Consider the following 17,373-nt stretch of genomic DNA (forward strand, 5'->3'; position numbering starts at 1 on the left):
CGGCAGCAAGGCAGGTGGAGAAAATCTGATGAATGTGAATTTAGGAGGTCAGCGCACCAAAGCTGGTAACGCACTGGATAAAGGCGGGAGGCGGGAAGGGGAGGAGGGGAAGGGGCAAGGGAGGAGGAAGCAAGCAGGACCTCCGGGATTCCCCCAGGAGTGACAGGGTGGCCAACGGGACCATCCACGGGGATGAAGAGGTCAGAAGGAAGAGCGGGTGTGGGCATGCTGATGATGCGAGCCGTCCGGCGCAGGCGGTAGCTGAGCACTGGGGTCCGGAGCTCCCGAAGGAGGCCTGGGCTGGATGTAACGAAGCCTTTCGGGGGCGGCCCGGGGAGGGACAGGGGGCCAGAGACGACTGTGCCCGGATCCGCTGCGGATCCTCGCTCGCCCCGCAGGTGGCGCTACAGCCACGCGCTTCGGGGACCCGAGGGCTGCGCCGCGCGTTCCGCGGAACGCGCGGCGCGCCAACACTAGGTCGCGCCCTCCTGGCTGGGGGTTCAGACCCGGAGCGGCCTCTGGAGAGCGTGTCCAAGTCGTCCACGCGGCCGGCACACTGGTGGCGGCTCGGGAACCTCAGGCTGGTGGCGTGACTGGTGTGACCAGCTGTCCCTCAGGCCGCCTCCAGGAGCCAGTGTGCCGAACGGGTGTAGGGGGAGGGCCAGAGAGGTGCAGGGGTGCACGGAAGGAGGACCTCCAGGCCCACACACGCCACCCTCTAGGAGCGGAATTTCCTGTCCCCCCACCCCCACCCGGGCCGTCCCCGCGTGGTTAGCGCGTCTCGGACCCTTTAAGGCTCCATCTCCCTGCCCTCCCCCGCCCGGGACAGGCCGGGACACCCGGGACCTGACATTTGGCATCTCCCAACGTGGGAGCTAAAAATAGCCGCGGGGGGGTTACTCCAGGCCATTGCTCCCCAGCCACCCCGCGCGCCACCTCGCGCGCGCTGCGTCGGGCCGCCAGACTTCTCTCCCGGGCCAGCCTACCTGCCGCATCCCCTCCTCCCGGACCCCGCGGTCCCAACCCTCGGCGAAGGGCACCCAAGTCGCCTCTACGGCCCCAACCCCGGCTGCGGGGCGGAGTTTCCGCACGCGGCGGGGCGGGGCCGCTGTGTCCCGGGACCGGGTCTCCAAACTTGCCCGCGGGAGGCGGGCGGGAACCCGCGGGGCGTGTCCCGTCGGGCACGTCGGGGAGGCGTGGTCTCGCCGGCCCCACCCGCTCCCCGGTGCCAAATTCTAAACACGAGGCTTAGGGAGGGGCGTGGCCTTCTGGGGTGTGCGGGCTCCTGGCCAATGGGTGCTGCGAAGGGCGTGGCCCGTGGGGGCTGCGGGGGCTCTTCGGGTCTCTCCCCCCAGCCCCGCTGCGCCAGATCCCGGGGAGCCCTGCCGCTCTCTGCATCCTTGGCTCGCGGCAGTGGGTCCCGCCAGGCTCGCCCTCCGCGCGGTCGCTCCGGGACGCCCGTCGCCCCGCGCCCTCGGCCCGCCAGGCCGGGACCGCCGACCCCCAGTCGCCTCCCCGTTAACTGCTGCTCCTGCGCCTCCGGTTCTTGAGACAAGATGCCGTCGGGTTTCCAACAGATCGGCTCCGAAGTAGGGTTCAGCATGCGGGGGCGGGACGGGGGCACAGGGCCCTCTTCACTCGGGCTGGGGTCGCGTTTGGGGTCAGCTAGGGGGCGGTCCCTGCGCAGGCGCAGGGGGGAGGGTGGGGGGTGGGGGTGGGGGCCTGGCTATTTATACCCCTGCGGGGCAACCCGTGACTGTCGGATTCCAGTCCTTCCAAGAGGCTGAGTGGGTCTCGGGGACAGTTCGGGGACACGGGCCACCACTGGATTTCCCGAGTCCAGGGTTCGCTCCCTTCTCCAGTACGAGGCGCGCTGCGCCGGGATCGGGGACACCCTGCCCTCGATCCAGCTTGAGAAAGCAGATCCGGGCGAGCCGTGCCCTCCTGGAGCTGTCCGTCTGTCCCGGCCCTCTCGGGAAGTTTTTCGAGGACCGGAGGCTCTCCGTGGGCCCCCACCCCCACCCCTGGCCGTCCTCCAGGACGCTGAACTTTCCCTCAGCCCCACGGTTGGTGGAGGGGCTGAGGGGAGTGTCAGCCCCCCCCTCCCCCAGCTCAGGTTTCCGCTTAGAGACAGTCTGTACCGCCAGCGAGCGGCCACCACCGCCACCGCCCCTCACACCACCTTCCCGCCCCCATCCCCTGGGCCTGGCTCCCCCAGACAGAACCCGGGCACGGCCCCCCGCCCTTCGTCGGAGCCTGGAGGGGGAAGGGAGGCCGGGGCGGGGACAGAGAAGGCCACCCCAAGGGCCATATGCGGGGAGGAATGACCGCGATGTCCTTTTTGGAATTGTCTTTTGTTGAGCCTGTTGGGCGCCTCCGGGAGCCCGCTGAGGGAGCCCCCAGAGGGGGAGAGGAAAGGGGGCAGAGGCGGATGATAAGGCCCACTTCGCTTTACCAATCCAGCAGTGTCCCGAATACTGTTAACATTTGACTTTGACTTTCTGACTTTTACTGACAGGTAGGCAAAGCAGGCAACATCACCCCTACCCGCCCCGCCCCCCAACCCAGTGGAAACCTAGGCTCAGAGTGGGGAAGGGACTCACCCAAGGTCACCCAAATTCCAACTCAAGTCTTAAGGCCAAGCCTGTCCCAAGGTCACAGAGGAATGGTGAGGCCCGAGGTCCTCAAACATTTCTCAGCTTGCTGGACCCAAAGATCCAGTTTTCGTGTTGGTTTTTTTTTTTTTTTCTTTTTCATGGCTGATCACTGTTGGGTTCTTCCTACTCCTGTTTACACTGAGATCTTTGCTCTATTCCTAATATGGCCCAGTTTCCCTCACCCAACATGTTGGATAGAACCCAGCATCTTAAACCTCCGGCTGGGCCCGGGCCCCTGGAGGATAGAAAGGAAGCATGATTCTGTGTGACATGCCTCGTCTCTTCTTCTGCCTACCCAGGACGGGGAGCCCCCACGGCAGCGAGTAACTGGGACCCTGGTCCTCGCCGTGTTCTCTGCTGTGCTTGGCTCCCTCCAGTTTGGCTATAACATTGGGGTCATCAATGCCCCGCAGAAGGTGAGGGGTCTGTGGCTGGCAGAGTGTGGACTGTCTAAACAAGAAGGGCAGGGGACAGCAAGGGACAGCAGAGGGAGACGTCTCTGCAGGCAGTCACTCTTACGCTGTCCCCCCAGGTGATTGAACAGAGCTACAATGAGACGTGGCTGGGGAGGCAGGGGCCGGAGGGACCCAGCTCCATCCCGCCAGGCACCCTCACCACCCTCTGGGCTCTGTCCGTGGCCATCTTTTCTGTGGGCGGCATGATCTCCTCTTTCCTCATTGGTGTCGTCTCTCAGTGGCTGGGAAGGTATGGGCCTGGAGGGCAGGGGTGAGGGACAGGACCAGGGGTCACAGCATGGCACCCTAACTTCCAGCCCCACTCTTTGCCCGTCAGGAAGAGGGCCATGCTGGTCAACAACATCCTGGCGGTGCTGGGGGGCACCCTCATGGGCCTGGCCAATGCTGCTGCGTCCTACGAGATGCTCATTCTCGGACGGTTCCTCATTGGCGCCTACTCAGGTACCGACGGGCGCCACGGCCCTGCCCAGTGCCCGGCTATCTTGTCCGTTCACCATCACTGAACCCGCAGGGGGGAGTGGCCAGCTGCCCTCAGCCCTCTCTTCTTCCCTCTGCCCAGGGCTCACGTCGGGGCTGGTGCCCATGTACGTGGGGGAGATCGCCCCCACTCACTTGCGGGGCGCCTTGGGGACGCTCAACCAACTGGCCATCGTCATTGGCATTCTGATCGCCCAGGTGACTGGGCCAGGCCTTATGAGTGGCTAGGTGGGGGGGGGGGGGGGGGGGCGGGGGGCTGGGTGGGGCTCCGGGCTGAATGGCCTGTCCCGTTGCCCACCCTCGTTCCTCAGGTGCTGGGCTTGGAGTCCATGCTGGGCACGGCCACCCTGTGGCCACTACTGCTGGGCATCACGGTGCTGCCTGCCCTCCTGCAGCTGGTCCTACTGCCCCTGTGCCCGGAAAGCCCCCGCTACCTCTACATCAGCCGGAACCTGGAGGGGCCGGCCAGAAAGAGTGAGCCTGTGCCCCACTTTGCTCGGCCGCCCTCCCAGCCCCCCCCCCCAGGTCCCCTCCCTGCCCTCCCAGACCCCCTCCCCGCCCGCCCTCCCTCTCAGGCCCCGCCCTCCTCGCCCCCAGGCCTGAAGCGCCTCACGGGCTGGGCCGACGTGTCTGGAGCGCTGGCTGAGCTGAAAGAGGAGAAGCGGAAGCTGGAGCGTGAGCGGCCGCTGTCCCTGCTCCAGCTCCTGGGCAGCCGCACCCACCGGCAGCCCCTGGCCATCGCTGTCGTGCTGCAGCTGAGTCAGCAGCTCTCGGGAATCAACGCTGTACGCGAGTCGCAGCCTCCGGGAAGGGCAGGGGGTCGGGGCCCGGCCCAAGAGGAGGGGAGAAGAAGGGCGCAGGCTCCCTGTGTTCAAACTCGGGTCTGTCGGGCTTGGTGTGGCCACCAGGGGAGGGAGGGACACCCCTGCCATCCCCTTCTCTTCTCCCCCGCTCCTAGGTGTTCTACTATTCAACCAGCATCTTCGAGACAGCAGGGGTAGGACGGCCAGCCTACGCCACCATAGGGGCCGGCGTGGTCAACACGGTCTTCACCTTGGTCTCGGTAACTGTGGGCGCCCACCATCGCCTTCGTGTCCCCCACTAGCCCCCACCCGCCCAGTCCCTCCCGCTCCTGTGCCCGGAGGCCCCCTGCCAAGCCGTGACTCTTCCTCGCAGGTGTTCTTGGTAGAGCGCGCGGGGCGTCGGACCCTCCACCTCCTGGGCCTGGCGGGGATGTGTGGATGTGCCATCTTGATGACCATAGCTTTGCTGCTGCTGGTGAGGCCTGGGGAGGGGGAGGGAGCCAGCGGCCCAGCCCGAGGGCACCGCCCCGAGGAGCACTGGGGCCAGCCTCGGGCCGGGAGCATGGTCCGCGTTCCCCTATGTTCCTGCACCTCTCCCTGCTCTGGGAGGAAGCTCGGGCAGAACCGTGGCAGCCAGGGAGGAGAGTCACTGTCTAGTTTTAGGAACAACAATTCCCAAGGACCCAGTTTGAGAACCAAGAGAGAACCAACTAGCTTTTCTTTTTTCTTTTTCTTTTTTTCTTTTTTTCTTTTTTTTTTTTGAGAGAGAGAGGGGGAGAGAGCGCAAGCAGGGGAAGGGCAGAGGGAGAGGGAGAGAGAGAATCCCCGGCAGGTTCCACGCTGTCCGTGCAGAGCCCAATGCGGGGCTCGAACCCACAGAACCATGAGATCACGACCTGGGTCGAAATCAAGAGTCAGACGCTTGACGGACTGAGCCACCCAGGCGCCCGGAGAAGCGACCACCTTGATAGCTGGGAACGTAGAACATTCTCTCTGCCCTGAACGGAGTAGCAGTTGGGCAGCCGGCTGGATGGCAGTGGTCAGAAATGCTCCAAGACCTGTTCTAACTCAGGGTGGCAGGCTCTTCCGTGAGCTGCTGGGAGGGGTAGATGTCAGTTCTCTGCACTGAGAGCAAAGGAAGATCCAGAAAGACGGGACCTGAATTCCTTCCTCTCCTTGCCCGTCCCCCAGGAGCGGGTTCCAGCCATGAGCTACGTCTCCATCGTGGCCATCTTCGGCTTTGTGGCGTTCTTTGAGATTGGCCCTGGGCCCATCCCCTGGTTCATCGTGGCTGAGCTGTTCAGCCAGGGCCCCCGCCCGGCGGCCATGGCCGTGGCTGGTTTCTCCAACTGGACGTGCAACTTCATCATCGGCATGGGTTTCCAGTACATAGCGGTAGGTGCCCTGCCCCCGTCCCGCCTCCTACCCGGTAGGCCAGGGTGGGGCAGGTCCCCGCCGGCCCCCTTGCTTCCTCCAGCGCCCCCCCCCCCCGCCCCCCCCCCGTCGACACCTCTCCCTCCGCCTGTCCAGGAGGCGATGGGCCCATACGTCTTCCTTCTGTTCGCCGTCCTCCTGCTCTGCTTCCTCACCTTCACCTTCCTAAGGGTGCCTGAGACCCGAGGCCGGACATTCGACCAGATCTCGGCCGACTTCCGCCGGACGCCCGCTCTCTTAGAGCAGGAGGTGAAGCCCAGCACGGAACTGGAGTACTTGGGGCCGGACGATGAGAATGACTGAGGGGCCCGGCGGCGGCGGCGGGAGGGCCGTGCTCTCGCCCACCCCCACCCCCACCCCCACCCAGACCCCCGCCTCACCTGTGCACTTTAACCCTCTCTTCCCTGTTACTTCCAGGGCGGAGGAGCCCCTGCAGCCTGGGGGGGGGGGGTGTCGGGAAGCTGGAGGGAAGGGTGGACTTGGCAACGCCTCATTCCCCTCGTGTGACTCGTGGATCCTTGATGTGGTGTGATTAGGCTGTGGCCGTCAGGGTGGGCCGTTCTCCCGTCTCGCCCCCTCCTTCCTCCGTGGCCCACCCCCCCCACCCCCCACCCTCAGTTCCAGAAGACGTGGCTCCCTTGCTAGAGAAGGGGGGCTGCAGGGAGGGGAGGCCCGGGGACTGTTCAGTGGGCAGACTGAAGCACAGAGGACCGGAGCCGTGGCCCCTGCCACCTCGGACTCGCCCTCCTCCTCTGGCACTTGGCTCTGAGCTCTTGCCTCACAGACTCTGGGCCAAGCGCGTCCGGTTTCGACCCCTCCCGGAGGACGTCCCCTCCCAGGGCCTACGCTCCCCTCTCCTGGCAGGCTCAGCCCTCTGGGCCCAACCTTCTGGGGCAAGAGGGGGGCACGGGCCAACGCGCGGGGAGAGGGGGCCCTGCTCTGGTCTCTCCTCCCGTCCCGAAGGGTGTTGTACCCACAAGCTTTTGACCAACTAAGGGAAAGAGGAATTTGAAAGGCGGCCTGTAAACGGGGTGGGAGGAGCCTTTCGATATTTTTGTATATGTTTGGAAAAGGGGCAGGGAGAAGGAACCAAAGGTCTGTTGTACGACGTGTATATAGGAGATGCAGACATAAAGTCGCCCTACAAGACGCGCGTCCTGTCGTGGGGTGCCCAAGGACCGGCTGACAGCGAGCACAGCTCCCCTTCCCCCCCCCCCCCTCGCTGTCTCTCTCACCCTGCCTTAGCTCAAGGCCAAAGAATCCTCCATAGGCAGTCACTCCGCCCCCACTTCTGTTTCTAGTCATTGTTTTAAAAAACACAAAACACACACCCGACATGGCGACACGGGGACTGAACCCATGGCCCTGAAATCAAGAGTCACAGGCTCTACACCGAGCCTGCTGGGCGCCCCCAGTCATCGCTCTTATCGACGGTAAATGAGCGGTAAGTTGGAGCCGAAAGTGCCAGAGCTGCTCTCAGGACTTTCCGGACCGTCCATCCTGCAGGAGACACACCAGCCCCAGGTTACAGATGGGAAAGGGACTCTCACGGGCCAGAGACGCCAGGAGGAGGGCTCAAGGCCTGGCCCTGCCTCCCCTTCCACGGGGCCTTAGCAGGGATTCTCCACAGAAAAGAGGCAGAGACAAGAGCACAGAAAAGCCTGTTTTCGTTTTTACTGGAGGCTCAGGTGGTACACGACGGTTCATAAAATGGCTTCAGAGGGACGGGCTGGAAGGGAGACGAAAAATAAACTGGGTGGGAAAGAAAACCACCAGGAGGAGGGAAGGGCCGGCTGGTTCCTTCTCAGCCTGGTTCCGGGGAGGGCGGTGGGGCCTCTGAACAAGAAGGCTGGGTCCCTTCCCTCCACCCACGGTGGGAGGGAGAGAAAGCAAAAGGCGGTCGTTTTGCCCTCCTGAGTCTCAAGGAAAAGGGGAAAGCCGCCGTTTTGATGTCAGGAATTGGGGGAAGGGGGGGAGGGGGTGCTGGGGGGGGGGCAGGGCAGTTGGAAAAACTGGCAGATAACCTGAGAGAGAGAAACGGATAAAGCGTGAGTGGGGACTCCTCAGGCACAGCGCCCCGGCGCCCGGGGCCGCCGCTCACCAGATGTTAGCTCTACGTGTCCTTCGAGTTGGGGTCACTCCAGTATGGTGGTGGGGGGCTCCCCACTGTTGATGGGGGCTGAGGTCTAGAGAGAACAGGGGCGGTCAGCCCCCGACCCCAGCCTTCTCGCACCCTTTTTCTTTCCGCTCCGCCCCGGCTCGCACCCACGAGCGGCTGCAGTGGCTCCAAAGCAGCGCAAGAGAGGGGTCTGCAGGGGCTGGGGGTGGGGGTGGGGGGCACCTGGGCTGCGTGGCCTGGAGGATGGGGGGCCTTGCAGTCTGGGCTCTCTGGTTCAGGTGGGGGGCGGGGCTGGGTGAGCGGGAAGGGGAAGGGGGCGAGTGGGCCCCAGCCTCTTCTCTAACCTGCCCCCCACCCCCCAAGCGGCCCAGGTGCTCACCTCCGGGGCTGTGGGCTGCCTAGGCCCGGGCGGCTGCTGCCGCCGTCGCTGGAAGTAGGGGCGGTTTCGTGGGCGCTGGGGCTCGGGCCGGGACCCGTCCGCGGGGCCCTGGCTGGGCTTGGTCTCACCATCCCCACCTTCTGTGGTAGGCTGCCGGGGCGGCCTGGGGCGGAAAGGCCTGGGGAGAGGAGCAGGGGGGCCGTGGGGGGAGCAGGGACCCAACGTGCCCCACCTCCCTCCCTCCCTCCCGGGGCTCCCCCAGCAGAGGGGGACCGTGGTGCCTCCCCATCCGGCGCCCCGCCCCAGGAGCCAGGCTTCCAACGCTCTCCCCCACCGGGACCCTTATCAGCCATCACGGAGCTGCCAGCCCCTCGCCGCCAGCTCCAGATTCTCCTAGAACCTGGCCCTTCCCAATGCCGGACAGCAGAGGGAAGACAGCCCCAGAGAGGGACTCTCACCTTCGGTACCTAGGCCGGAATCTGGGTGGGGGGACCCGCTCGTCTCCCTGCTGTTGGTCCCCCTCCAGTGGGGCTGTCTCTTTGGGCTCCACCCCATCGGCGCCCTAGGAACACACGAAGGCCTGGGGGAGCCTGGGGAACGAGGCCGCCCGGCGCCGGGCGTCGGCGGCCCTTCCCAGCCCTCCGGGGGTCTCTGTTCTCGCGGGCGCCCTTCCCGGGGTGGTAGCGGGCTCCACGTCCCCAGGCCCCCTCACCTCTATAGGCTGCTGCTGGTTGGGGGGCCGAGGGCCTCTCACAAAGCGCCGTCGGTAGAAGAAGGGGGGCGGGCGCCGCCGCCTGGGCCTCTGCCCGGAGTCCTCGGCGCGCTCCCCTTCGCTGCCTGGCTCCGTCCCGCCCGACGGGGCCTCGGCCACCATGGGCGGCGGGGCGGCCGGGCGCGGCCGGGGGATGAAGCGGCGGAACCGGCGTCGGTTGGGGGCGTAGCGGCTGCCCTTGACTGGCACGCCCCCCGGCCCAGTTACGTTCGCAGCTTCGGCGCCCTGGGGAGGGGGCGGGGAGCGCGCCGTGAGACCCTGGCCCAGCCACACGCGGTCCCGAACCTCCTTCCCCGCGTCCCGCTTCCCTCCGGCTCCTGCCTCCCCCGCGGAAGGAAAGAGCGGCTCCCGGACCCTCGGGGGTGGGGGCCGGACAGACGCCAGCAAGTGCTGGGTGCCGGACGGAGAAGCCCGGAGGTCACCGGGTGCGGGGCAGGGATGCGGTCTGGAGGCCCCGGGCTAACGGGCCCCGCCCCCCGCCCGAACCTTCTCTCCCTCCACGACATCGAACTCCACCGTCTCCCCGTCGCCCACGCTGCGCAGGAACTTCCTGGGGTTGTTTCTTTTAATGGCCGTCTGGGAGGGGAAAGGCCACGGGAAGGTGAGGGCAGCGGGCCCGCGGCCTCCCTCCCCCCTCCCCCCACCCCCGCCGGGTCCGCCACCCCATTTCTCGGTCTTCAGCACCTTCCTTCCTCGTGGCCGGGCCGCAGGGTGAGCGCCGAGGCAGGCCCAGCTTAGTGGGGGAGAAGCCGCGAACTAGGGCCTCCGGGCAGCCTGTGCCCTCAGCACCGCCCCAGGGCGCACTCCCTCCTCCCTTCGCCCCGCAGGGGTTTCCGAAAGGGAGGCCAGAGACTAGAACTCAAGGCAGAACACACAGCGGAGGCGCCCGCCCGAAGTTGCAAAGTGGGTAAAACGCGCCGCGCCTCTTACCTGGGAGCTCCGGCCGCCACGGCAGCGGTTCTCAAACTGGGGCCGCATCAGCATCACCTGGAGAGCTCGATACAACAGGTGGGCGGGCTCCTCCCCGAGCCGGACTGATTCGGCCCGTCTGGGGTGGGGCCCGAGAACCTGGCCGCCAGGTGATGCTGCTGCCGCGGGGCCCACACTTTGAGAACCAGCGCACCCAAGTATCGCTAGCCTGTGTCCTTTCCCTCTGAACACTGCCTAGGATTCCTTCTTGTGTCAACGCGTCCCGATGTAGGTAGTGAGCATGCCGTGACCAGAGGGCAACAAGTTGCTTCTCACAAAGACACCCTGACACAAGTGGGGCCCATGGTGGTTAACACAGGCACCTGAGGCGGGTGGAGGGGGACCATTTCCTGCGGGGCACGCCGTGCGAGGGGAAGGCAGGAGAAACGCTGTGTGCGGCTAAGGATTATGGCACGGGCCTTCCAGGAGAGGGTGGGTTCTCCCCCCACCCAAAGACGACCCAGCACTTACCTGGTGAACAAAGACATCCTCCTTGGTGTCATTCCTACAGAACAGGAGGGGTTGTTAGGGGGGGTGACCTTGGTGAGGCCTCCCGAGCTGCCTAGTCCTCAAAGCAGCAGGCCAGCATCCCCTGGCTTCTTGGGGGTACACAGGACCCATGGGGGGACAGGAGCTGGAAGCTCCAAAAACCTCCCTGAAAAGCATGGGCTTTGTAAGGGCGGGGGGGGGGGGGGGGTTGCAAAGTCACCTTGAAGCAGCTGGGCCAGCTCTTACCTGCCGAGGACACAACTCTCCACCCCAGGGGCACCGTAGGACCTGGCAGGACTGGGTGTAACTGTCCCTGGCCAGCACCCCCTCTGTTCCAACCCCCATCCCGGCTGGAAAATCCCCGTGTCTTCCCTCCTACAGTCAAGGAGGAAGGTGGGGTGCAGGCGGAGGAGAATATGTCTGAGAAGGGGACAACTTGTCAAGAGCCTGCTCTGAACATCCCCAAGACTTTATTCTCGCCCTCAGCCCAGAGGGGAACCCCAGGGTCAGGCCCCCACTCAACACACCCAGGGACCAAGGGTGAGAAACAAGATCATACTCGATCCTTCTCTCTGCCTGCTCGCCTGTTACCCCAGTTTAGCCTAGCATCCCACGGCGGGGAGGGGAGAACGCAAAGGTTTTCCTCCAGAACCTCCCGGGAGTCCTCAGTTTCCAGAATTAGGGAGGGATCCTTCCCTAGACCAAATGTGCTAGCTTTAAAGCACTTGGATCTGTACAAAGGTCAGCCTGCTAAGAGGGAACTGGGGCCTCCCAGGAGGGCTGGGCTGGGCAGGGTGCCCGGGCTGGGGAAGGGCCCGCTGGGGGAGACCTGGCTCTGCTCACAATCAGCCACCACAGTCGCTCCCAGCAGCCCAACCGAAGAGAAGCAGCAGCAGCCGCCTCTGTCTGCGGGGGCTGGCTTCCTGCCTCGGCCCCAGCCGGCACCGGCCTCCGGCCCGGCCCGTCAGGTGGGGGATTCAAATGAGCCAGCAGCCCTTTCTAAGGGCGGTGAGTCCGGGGACCGTTCTGGGAGCCGCCCTGCACGGGAAACGAGTGAGGACCCCAGCCCCGAGCCCCGAGGCGCAGACAGCAGGTACATTCGGCCCCAGAGGTGAAGCAAACCAAAGCACAAGGTGAGACAGACGAGCAGCGGGAGGCCCGGAGCCAGGTTGGCCAAGTTCCTAGATCATTAACTCTCTGCCGCCCTTGAAGATTCCGAGGCGGCTCCATCGCGCCCACGTTTGTGTTGTGGTTAAAGACTTTCAAGCAGCGTCAGCTGGACACTGCAACCACGTGCCTCGGCAGGGGGGAGAGATGGGGCTGGGAAGGTGTCCAGCCCCACAGGCCAGTCTGGAAAACACCAGTCCCCCCCCCCCGCCCCCCCCCCCACACCTGGGGTTCTCAGATACCTGTTGATGAATCCGTAACCGTTCCGGACGTTGAACCATTTGACGGTGCCCAGGACCTGGATGGCTGCCGGGCAGGCAGAAGCACAGTGGGGACAAGAAGATGGGGGGAAGAGAGAGTTGGACTCAGTTTGGAGGCACTCCAGATCCAACCCACCTCGCCATGACCTATGAAGCTCCACTTGAAGCCACCAGTTTCGCCCGGTGGCTTCGAGGCAATCCTGACCCGGTTCCCCCAAATTGAAGCGCCCCTACAGCAGGGCTCAGGCTTTCATGACCCTTCCATCCCTACGTCCTGTTCCTCGTGAGCTACAAATCCGGGTCCTTCACCTAGAACTAGGTATTCACCAGGCCCACCAAGTCCTGCCCTAGGGGTTCCTAGCGCACCCGCTGCCCGGGCTGAGTCAACCAGGCCAAGTCTCCCGCCGCGGGGACGTTCCCCGGACCCTAGCTGGACCTACCCACCGCGCCCTTGCTGCCAGGGAGGCGCGGCAGGGCTTCCCACCAGGGGAACACGCTTGGGTCAGCTGCCCCCAGCCCAGCTAGTCCTTTGAGCCTCCGGGGCCAGGCCCGCCTTCGGCTTTCTGGGTTCCGTGGGCTCCACGACACCCCTCCCCCAGCCCGTCGACACCCGCAGAGCCGCTGTGGCACGCGCCCCCCCTCACCCAGCACCGGCTTGTCCGCCTGACTCCGGGCCGGGGGCGCGGGGGTCCCCGGGGCTGCCGTCGCCGGGTTGCCCGGGGTGCGGGGACCCTGCGCCGAGGGGGTCCCGGCAGCGGGGCCCGAGGCGGCTCCGACCCCGCCGCCTGCCCCGCCGCCTGCTTTCTGTGGCTCCCCCGCGGGCACCGGTACCACCACCGCCACCACTCCTGCCGCCGTCGCGGGCACCGTCGCCGCGGTCGCCACTGCTGCCGCCTCCGCCTCGCTCATCCCGCCGGGTCCAGTACCGGCCCCCGCCGCCGCCACCGCCTCCTCCGCCGCCGCCACCGCCCCGGCCCCTCCCCCCGGCTCGCAAACCCGTCGCCCCGCTCAGTCCTCGCGCCCCGAGCCTCGCCCGCACGCCGGCAGCGGGCCCCGGGACGAGGCCAATCGCCGCCCGCAGCCGCGGCGCGCGCCGGCCCCGCCTGCCGCCCCCGGGCCAATCCCAGCGGAGCAGCCCCCCCCCCGCCCCGGCCCGCACGCCGGCCACGCCTCCCGGGCTTCGCAAGGTGGCCGAGACCCGGGCTCGCCCCCTCGTAAGTACACCTGGGCCCCGCCCCGAGGCCGTCACGTGACCTCCCCGCCCCAGCCCATTGGCCGACGGCCCCTTTCCCCTCCCCCTCCGCCCCTTTCCACCGGCCGCGGGAAATCAAACGGGCTGGTCGCGCCCCAACCGCCACCTGGCCTGTGCGCGCAGGGCGGGGCGGGGGGGGGGGGGAGCGCAGCTTCGGGGTTGCCCCTGACGACCCGGGGGCGCGGCCGGCGCCGGCAGCCTCCGCTCTGGCTGCGCGCCGCACCGCTCTTCTCCGCCCTCGAGACGGAGACACGTGCCCGCACACCGCCTCCTCCCGGCCCGGGGGATGCCCCGCACGCCCCGGGCCGGGGTCCCCGCCCGCCGAGCGAGCCTCCAGGCGCCGCGGAAGAACGACTCTCCCAGCTCGCAATTGCTCCCACTTTTATTTTTGAGGTGGGACGCACGGAGAGCGGAATGCACGACTCCGTTGTCCGCGCAGTCAGCGCCCTAAAGGAGAGAGCTCCCCCCCGAGCCCTTTCCAGGCATCCCCAGCCTCCCCAAGGACCGTCGCCGCCGTGATGTCCGGCTCCCCGCAGCCTCCCCCGCCTTCCTTCTTTGCCTGCACCTGCGCTTGCCGCCACCTAGAACGCACCTCCGTGATTTGCAGAGCAACCTTTTCAAGTGCCGGCCGACCTATGCCTCCTCACCATCACGTCATCCTTTCCTTTCCTCGGAGCGTTTTTGAAAATATGAGCGTATGTCGCCCTGTGCCCCCGCTGCGCTGGACGGAGCTGGTGGGCGTGCCTGACGCCTGCAGCACTGCCTGGCACAACGTGGGCGCTCACTTGTCCCCCGAGTAATCGGATGGTCCCCGTTGCAGAGATGGGAAGACTGAGGCCCCGGCGCGAAGCTTGCCCCAGGTTTCCCCGGAGCCCGGGTGCTCGGCCCGGAGCTGCGATCTCCCTCCCAGAGTAGGGCGGCTCCAGAGTCGCTCCTCCCGAGGGCCCCGCCCCCGCTGCCGGACCCGGGCAGCGCGTATTTTTAGCCGGGACGGTGCGCGTGGACCAGCCTTCGTGCCCCTACGCGCCGCGGGCCCCAAGCGCGCTTCTCCAGCCCCGGGGTCCGCGCCAGGCTCGGCGGCGGCTCTCCGGCGGCCGTCCTCCAATCCCGGTCCCGGCGCGCCCTCTGCCGGCCGCTCCCGGAGGCGCCGGCGCCGCCTTCCTCGCCGTCCTGCCACCTGCGGCTTCCTCCGCCCGCCCCACCCCTCCGGCCCTGTCCGAGGCGACAGTTCTGTGTCCCCGCGCAGCCGGCACCGCGGGTAGAAGAAGAGAAAAAAAGCGGGAGAACAATTAAATCAAGAGGCAAGGCCGCGAGGGATGCAGAAACGACCACTCTCCCTCGGACTGTTAAGGACCCGTGTACCTGTGTCCAGCCCCGAGATCGAGGCATTCAGAAGAGGGCAAGGCTGGAGCAAGGCGAGCAGGAGACCTCCCAGTGCAGCAGAGGAAGCACGCAGAAGGTACAGAGAGAGTGCAGGTGTGGGCTGGTTAAACCGTGACAGGAGAGGAAGCTCAGGAAAGACGAGCCCTGTTTGCGGTAAGAGTTTTTAAGAAAAGATGTCAGGAGACCCCTGGGTGAGGGCGCTGAGGGGCAGGCGCCTGGCGACAGGAAACGACGCTTACTCCTACGACAGTAACATCCTCCCTGTCTCCACGGTCAGGAATTAGCTGCCACCGAGAGAAGCAGTTAATTTCCCTGTTGAGTTGAAGGGTCTGCACGGGTGATTTTCTGGGGATTTACAGATGTTTAGGGGCTTGAGGTAGCCAGGGCTCTGGGCACCCCGGCAAAAAGGGTCCTCCTTTGTCGCTCTCTTTCCGTTTGCCCCCCGTCCACTTGAAGTTCACTGCCTCGCCCGTCTCGTTCTCGGGTGTAAAACCAAACAAAACGCGAAAACCAACGCCTCCTTCACTGTGGCCCTTTGCGGCTCCTGCAGAGAAGAAGATGTGCGGTGTCGAATGGAGACGCTGTTTGAAAGATTTCAGAGCCGGTGCCAAATCCTCCTGGCGACACAGGTCTCCTCGCAGCCCAAACCAGAGCTTCCGCCCTCTCCCCTCTAACACCTGCTCGCTCGCGCTCTCTCTCTCTCTCTCTCTCTCTCCTCGGCTGCTCCAGAAAGTGCCCCAGACCCCGCGGCCTTCTCTTCGCCCGTCGACTCTTCCGCGGCCTTTGCCTCCGTCTTCCCCTCCTTCCAAGCTCTGCTAGGACTGCCAGATCCTTGACCTTTTCTCTGCCCTCTGCCTGTCTCCTTGTCCCATCTGCCGCATCGGATATTATTTACACGTCCTTCTTGGAACTTCCTCCTTGTCTTGTTGGGTTTTTTGGTTTTGGGTTTTTTTTTTGTTTTTTTTTTTTACCAGAGAGCAGTAAGAGTTGAGATTTTTTTTTTTTAGCACCTATGTGCGACACACTGTGCTAAGCAGCCTAGGTGACTTCGGTCATTAATTCCTCACGGCAACCCTGGGGAGTGGGTACTATTATCATTGTACCCACTCTTCAGATAAGGAGACTGAGGCAGAGTGGAGGTAAGCCAGCAGCCCAAGACCACACAGCTCTGGAACCGGCCAAGCGGGGGGTTCAGACGCAGAGCAGCCTGACTCCAGGACCTTTCTTCAGAGTCACCAGCCTCCTGCCACCGCGCTGGGACTACACTTTTCCACCTTCCTCCTCCCCTCTAGTACTTTCCACATGTCAGGCTCTTCCTTCCCAACCAAATGTCTTGAGAGGCCGCCTGCATGACGCAGGCTCTGCTCTTCCCCAGGCCCGGCATTCGGGACCGGCGTTGACGTCGGTCGCACTACCTCGTTCGACGGACCCTTGCTTGCCCCCGTTCCTCCGCCTCCGTCCACGGGGCAGATGCCCACGGAGACCGTTTGGCTCTCAGATTTCTTCAGGGACTCCTCAGCCTCTCCCTCGCCCCTTCCTCAAGGTCAGAGCCCCCCAGTTCTTCTCTTCTTCTGACTCTGTGACCCCTCCCGTGGAGGCCCCTCCACCCCCCTGCTTCAAATATGACCTGTTAGGAGTCTAAGCATCTTAAGCATCGAGCTTGTGGCATTTCGTTAATGCCACCCCTAGGGAGGCAAAGACAACCCGAACCCAGTGACCCCCCAGCCCGTGCCTCCAGCCCGGACCACCTGAGCCCCAGACCCACGATTGCCAGCTGCCAGCAGGAAATCTCCAGGACCCCTGTCTGGGGAAAAGGCTCCACCATATCGGGGCGCAGAGATGTGAACCCCACCGCCCCCACCTGGTTCACACCGTCGGCATCTCTCACCCACATCAGCTCAGTGGCCTCCCCGCTACGTGGTTTCCTCGCCCTCAGAACTGCCCTCTCCAGTCCATTTTGCACAGTGGACCTCACAGCAGCTTAGCCTGTCCCACCGCCGTCCCGCTGCCCTGGTTGATTTCCACGGTAGTATTTATTCGTACCTGACATTTGCTTGTTTATAATTTGTAAGCTTGGGATCTTGTCTGTCTTGTCCACTGCTGTATTCTCAGTGCCTCAAACTGTACCCAACACATAGTAGGTGACCGGTAACTACTTGACTGGGTAAATGAAGGCAGCCAGAAACATCTTTTATTATTATTATTTTAAGGTTTTAAAATTTTTTTTAACGTTTATTTATTTTTGAGACAGAGAGAGACAGAGCATGAACAGGGGAGGGTCAGAGAGAGGGAGACACAGAATCGGAAACAGGCTCCGAGCCTTCAGCCCAGAGCCCGACGCGGGGCTCGAACTCAGGGACTGCGAGAGCGTGACCTGAGCTGAAGTCGGACGCTAAACCGACTGAGCCACCCAGGCGTCCCTTAAGTTTATTTTATTTTGAGAGAGAGAGCACAAGAAGGGAAGGGGCAGAGAGAGGAGAAGAGAGAGAACACCAAGCTGGCTCTGCTCTGTCAGCACAGAGCCCGGTGCGGGGCTCGAACCCACCAACCGGAAGATCGTGCGTGACCTGAGCGGAAGCCGAGAGGCAGACGCTTAACTGACTGAGCCACCCCGGCGCCCTCCGAAACATCTTTCTGAAATGCATTTTGGTTTTCGCGATACTCAGGCACCTTCCACGTGCACATTGTCAATGGCCAGCAACTCATCCGCGGGGCACACGACACAAAGAGATTCCT

The 17,373-nt window shown here is 64.7% G+C and overlaps 3 protein-coding genes across 4 annotated transcripts; 2 read left to right on the forward strand and 1 right to left on the reverse strand.

The window, feature by feature from the left end:
* The first annotated feature begins 1,316 nt into the window (after nucleotides 1-1,316).
* SLC2A4 (solute carrier family 2 member 4) lies at nucleotides 1,317-6,996 on the forward strand. The gene is made up of 11 exons (XM_058703405.1): nucleotides 1,317-1,589; nucleotides 2,957-3,073; nucleotides 3,190-3,362; nucleotides 3,450-3,574; nucleotides 3,693-3,808; nucleotides 3,922-4,084; nucleotides 4,208-4,395; nucleotides 4,569-4,673; nucleotides 4,787-4,888; nucleotides 5,605-5,808; nucleotides 5,944-6,996. Exons 1-11 carry the CDS (start codon nucleotides 1,557-1,559, stop codon nucleotides 6,148-6,150), a joined length of 1,533 nt encoding a protein of 510 aa, XP_058559388.1. The 5' UTR covers nucleotides 1,317-1,556; the 3' UTR covers nucleotides 6,151-6,996.
* Nucleotides 6,997-7,506: 510 nt separating this feature from the next.
* On the reverse strand, nucleotides 7,507-12,945 carry YBX2 (Y-box binding protein 2). Of its 2 annotated transcripts, none has more exons than XM_058703408.1 (9): nucleotides 12,647-12,945; nucleotides 11,985-12,048; nucleotides 10,558-10,591; nucleotides 9,604-9,693; nucleotides 9,058-9,342; nucleotides 8,804-8,907; nucleotides 8,346-8,523; nucleotides 7,949-8,033; nucleotides 7,507-7,576 (listed from the first exon to the last, which is right to left on the reverse strand). In XM_058703408.1, the coding sequence occupies exons 1-8, from the start codon at nucleotides 12,909-12,911 to the stop codon at nucleotides 7,983-7,985; spliced, it is 1,071 nt and encodes a 356-aa protein (XP_058559391.1). In that variant the 5' UTR covers nucleotides 12,912-12,945; the 3' UTR covers nucleotides 7,507-7,576; nucleotides 7,949-7,982. The 2 variants fall into 2 exon arrangements, with proteins under 2 accessions (XP_058559391.1, XP_058559389.1); XM_058703406.1 differs by having other exon boundaries at nucleotides 7,507-7,871.
* Nucleotides 12,946-13,943: 998 nt separating this feature from the next.
* On the forward strand, nucleotides 13,944-15,551 carry LOC131498045 (uncharacterized). Its single transcript, XM_058704896.1, has 3 exons — nucleotides 13,944-14,027; nucleotides 14,240-14,713; nucleotides 15,094-15,551. The coding sequence occupies exons 1-3, from the start codon at nucleotides 13,944-13,946 to the stop codon at nucleotides 15,454-15,456; spliced, it is 921 nt and encodes a 306-aa protein (XP_058560879.1). The 3' UTR covers nucleotides 15,457-15,551.
* Nucleotides 15,552-17,373: the final 1,822 nt, after the last annotated feature.

This window comes from Neofelis nebulosa, chromosome 16 (assembly GCF_028018385.1).
Source record: "Neofelis nebulosa isolate mNeoNeb1 chromosome 16, mNeoNeb1.pri, whole genome shotgun sequence".
NCBI lineage: Eukaryota > Metazoa > Chordata > Mammalia > Carnivora > Felidae > Neofelis > Neofelis nebulosa.

Bases quoted from the DNA above. Each gene is read 5' to 3' on its own strand.
- SLC2A4 (XM_058703405.1), top strand. From the start codon at position 1,557: ATGCCGTCGGGTTTCCAACAGATCGGCTCCGAA. The intron at 3,809-3,921 runs GTGACTGGGCCA...CTCGTTCCTCAG, and splicing joins TTGGCATTCTGATCGCCCAG to GTGCTGGGCTTGGAGTCCAT. The intron at 4,396-4,568 runs GTACGCGAGTCG...CCCCGCTCCTAG, and splicing joins AGCTCTCGGGAATCAACGCT to GTGTTCTACTATTCAACCAG.
- YBX2 (XM_058703408.1), bottom strand. From the start codon at position 12,911: ATGAGCGAGGCGGAGGCGGCAGCAGTGGCGACCGCGGCGACGGTGCCC. The intron at 9,343-9,603 runs GTTCGGGCGGGG...CCCCCTCCCCAG, and splicing joins ATGTCGTGGAGGGAGAGAAG to GGCGCCGAAGCTGCGAACGT. The intron at 8,908-9,057 runs GTGAGGGGGCCT...GTGTGTTCCTAG, and splicing joins ACCAGCAGCAGCCTATAGAG to GGCGCCGATGGGGTGGAGCC.
- LOC131498045 (XM_058704896.1), top strand. From the start codon at position 13,944: ATGAGCGTATGTCGCCCTGTGCCCCCGCTGCGCTGGACGGAGCTGGTG. The intron at 14,028-14,239 runs GTGGGCGCTCAC...GCGTATTTTTAG, and splicing joins GCAGCACTGCCTGGCACAAC to CCGGGACGGTGCGCGTGGAC. The intron at 14,714-15,093 runs GTACAGAGAGAG...GTCCACTTGAAG, and splicing joins GCAGAGGAAGCACGCAGAAG to TTCACTGCCTCGCCCGTCTC.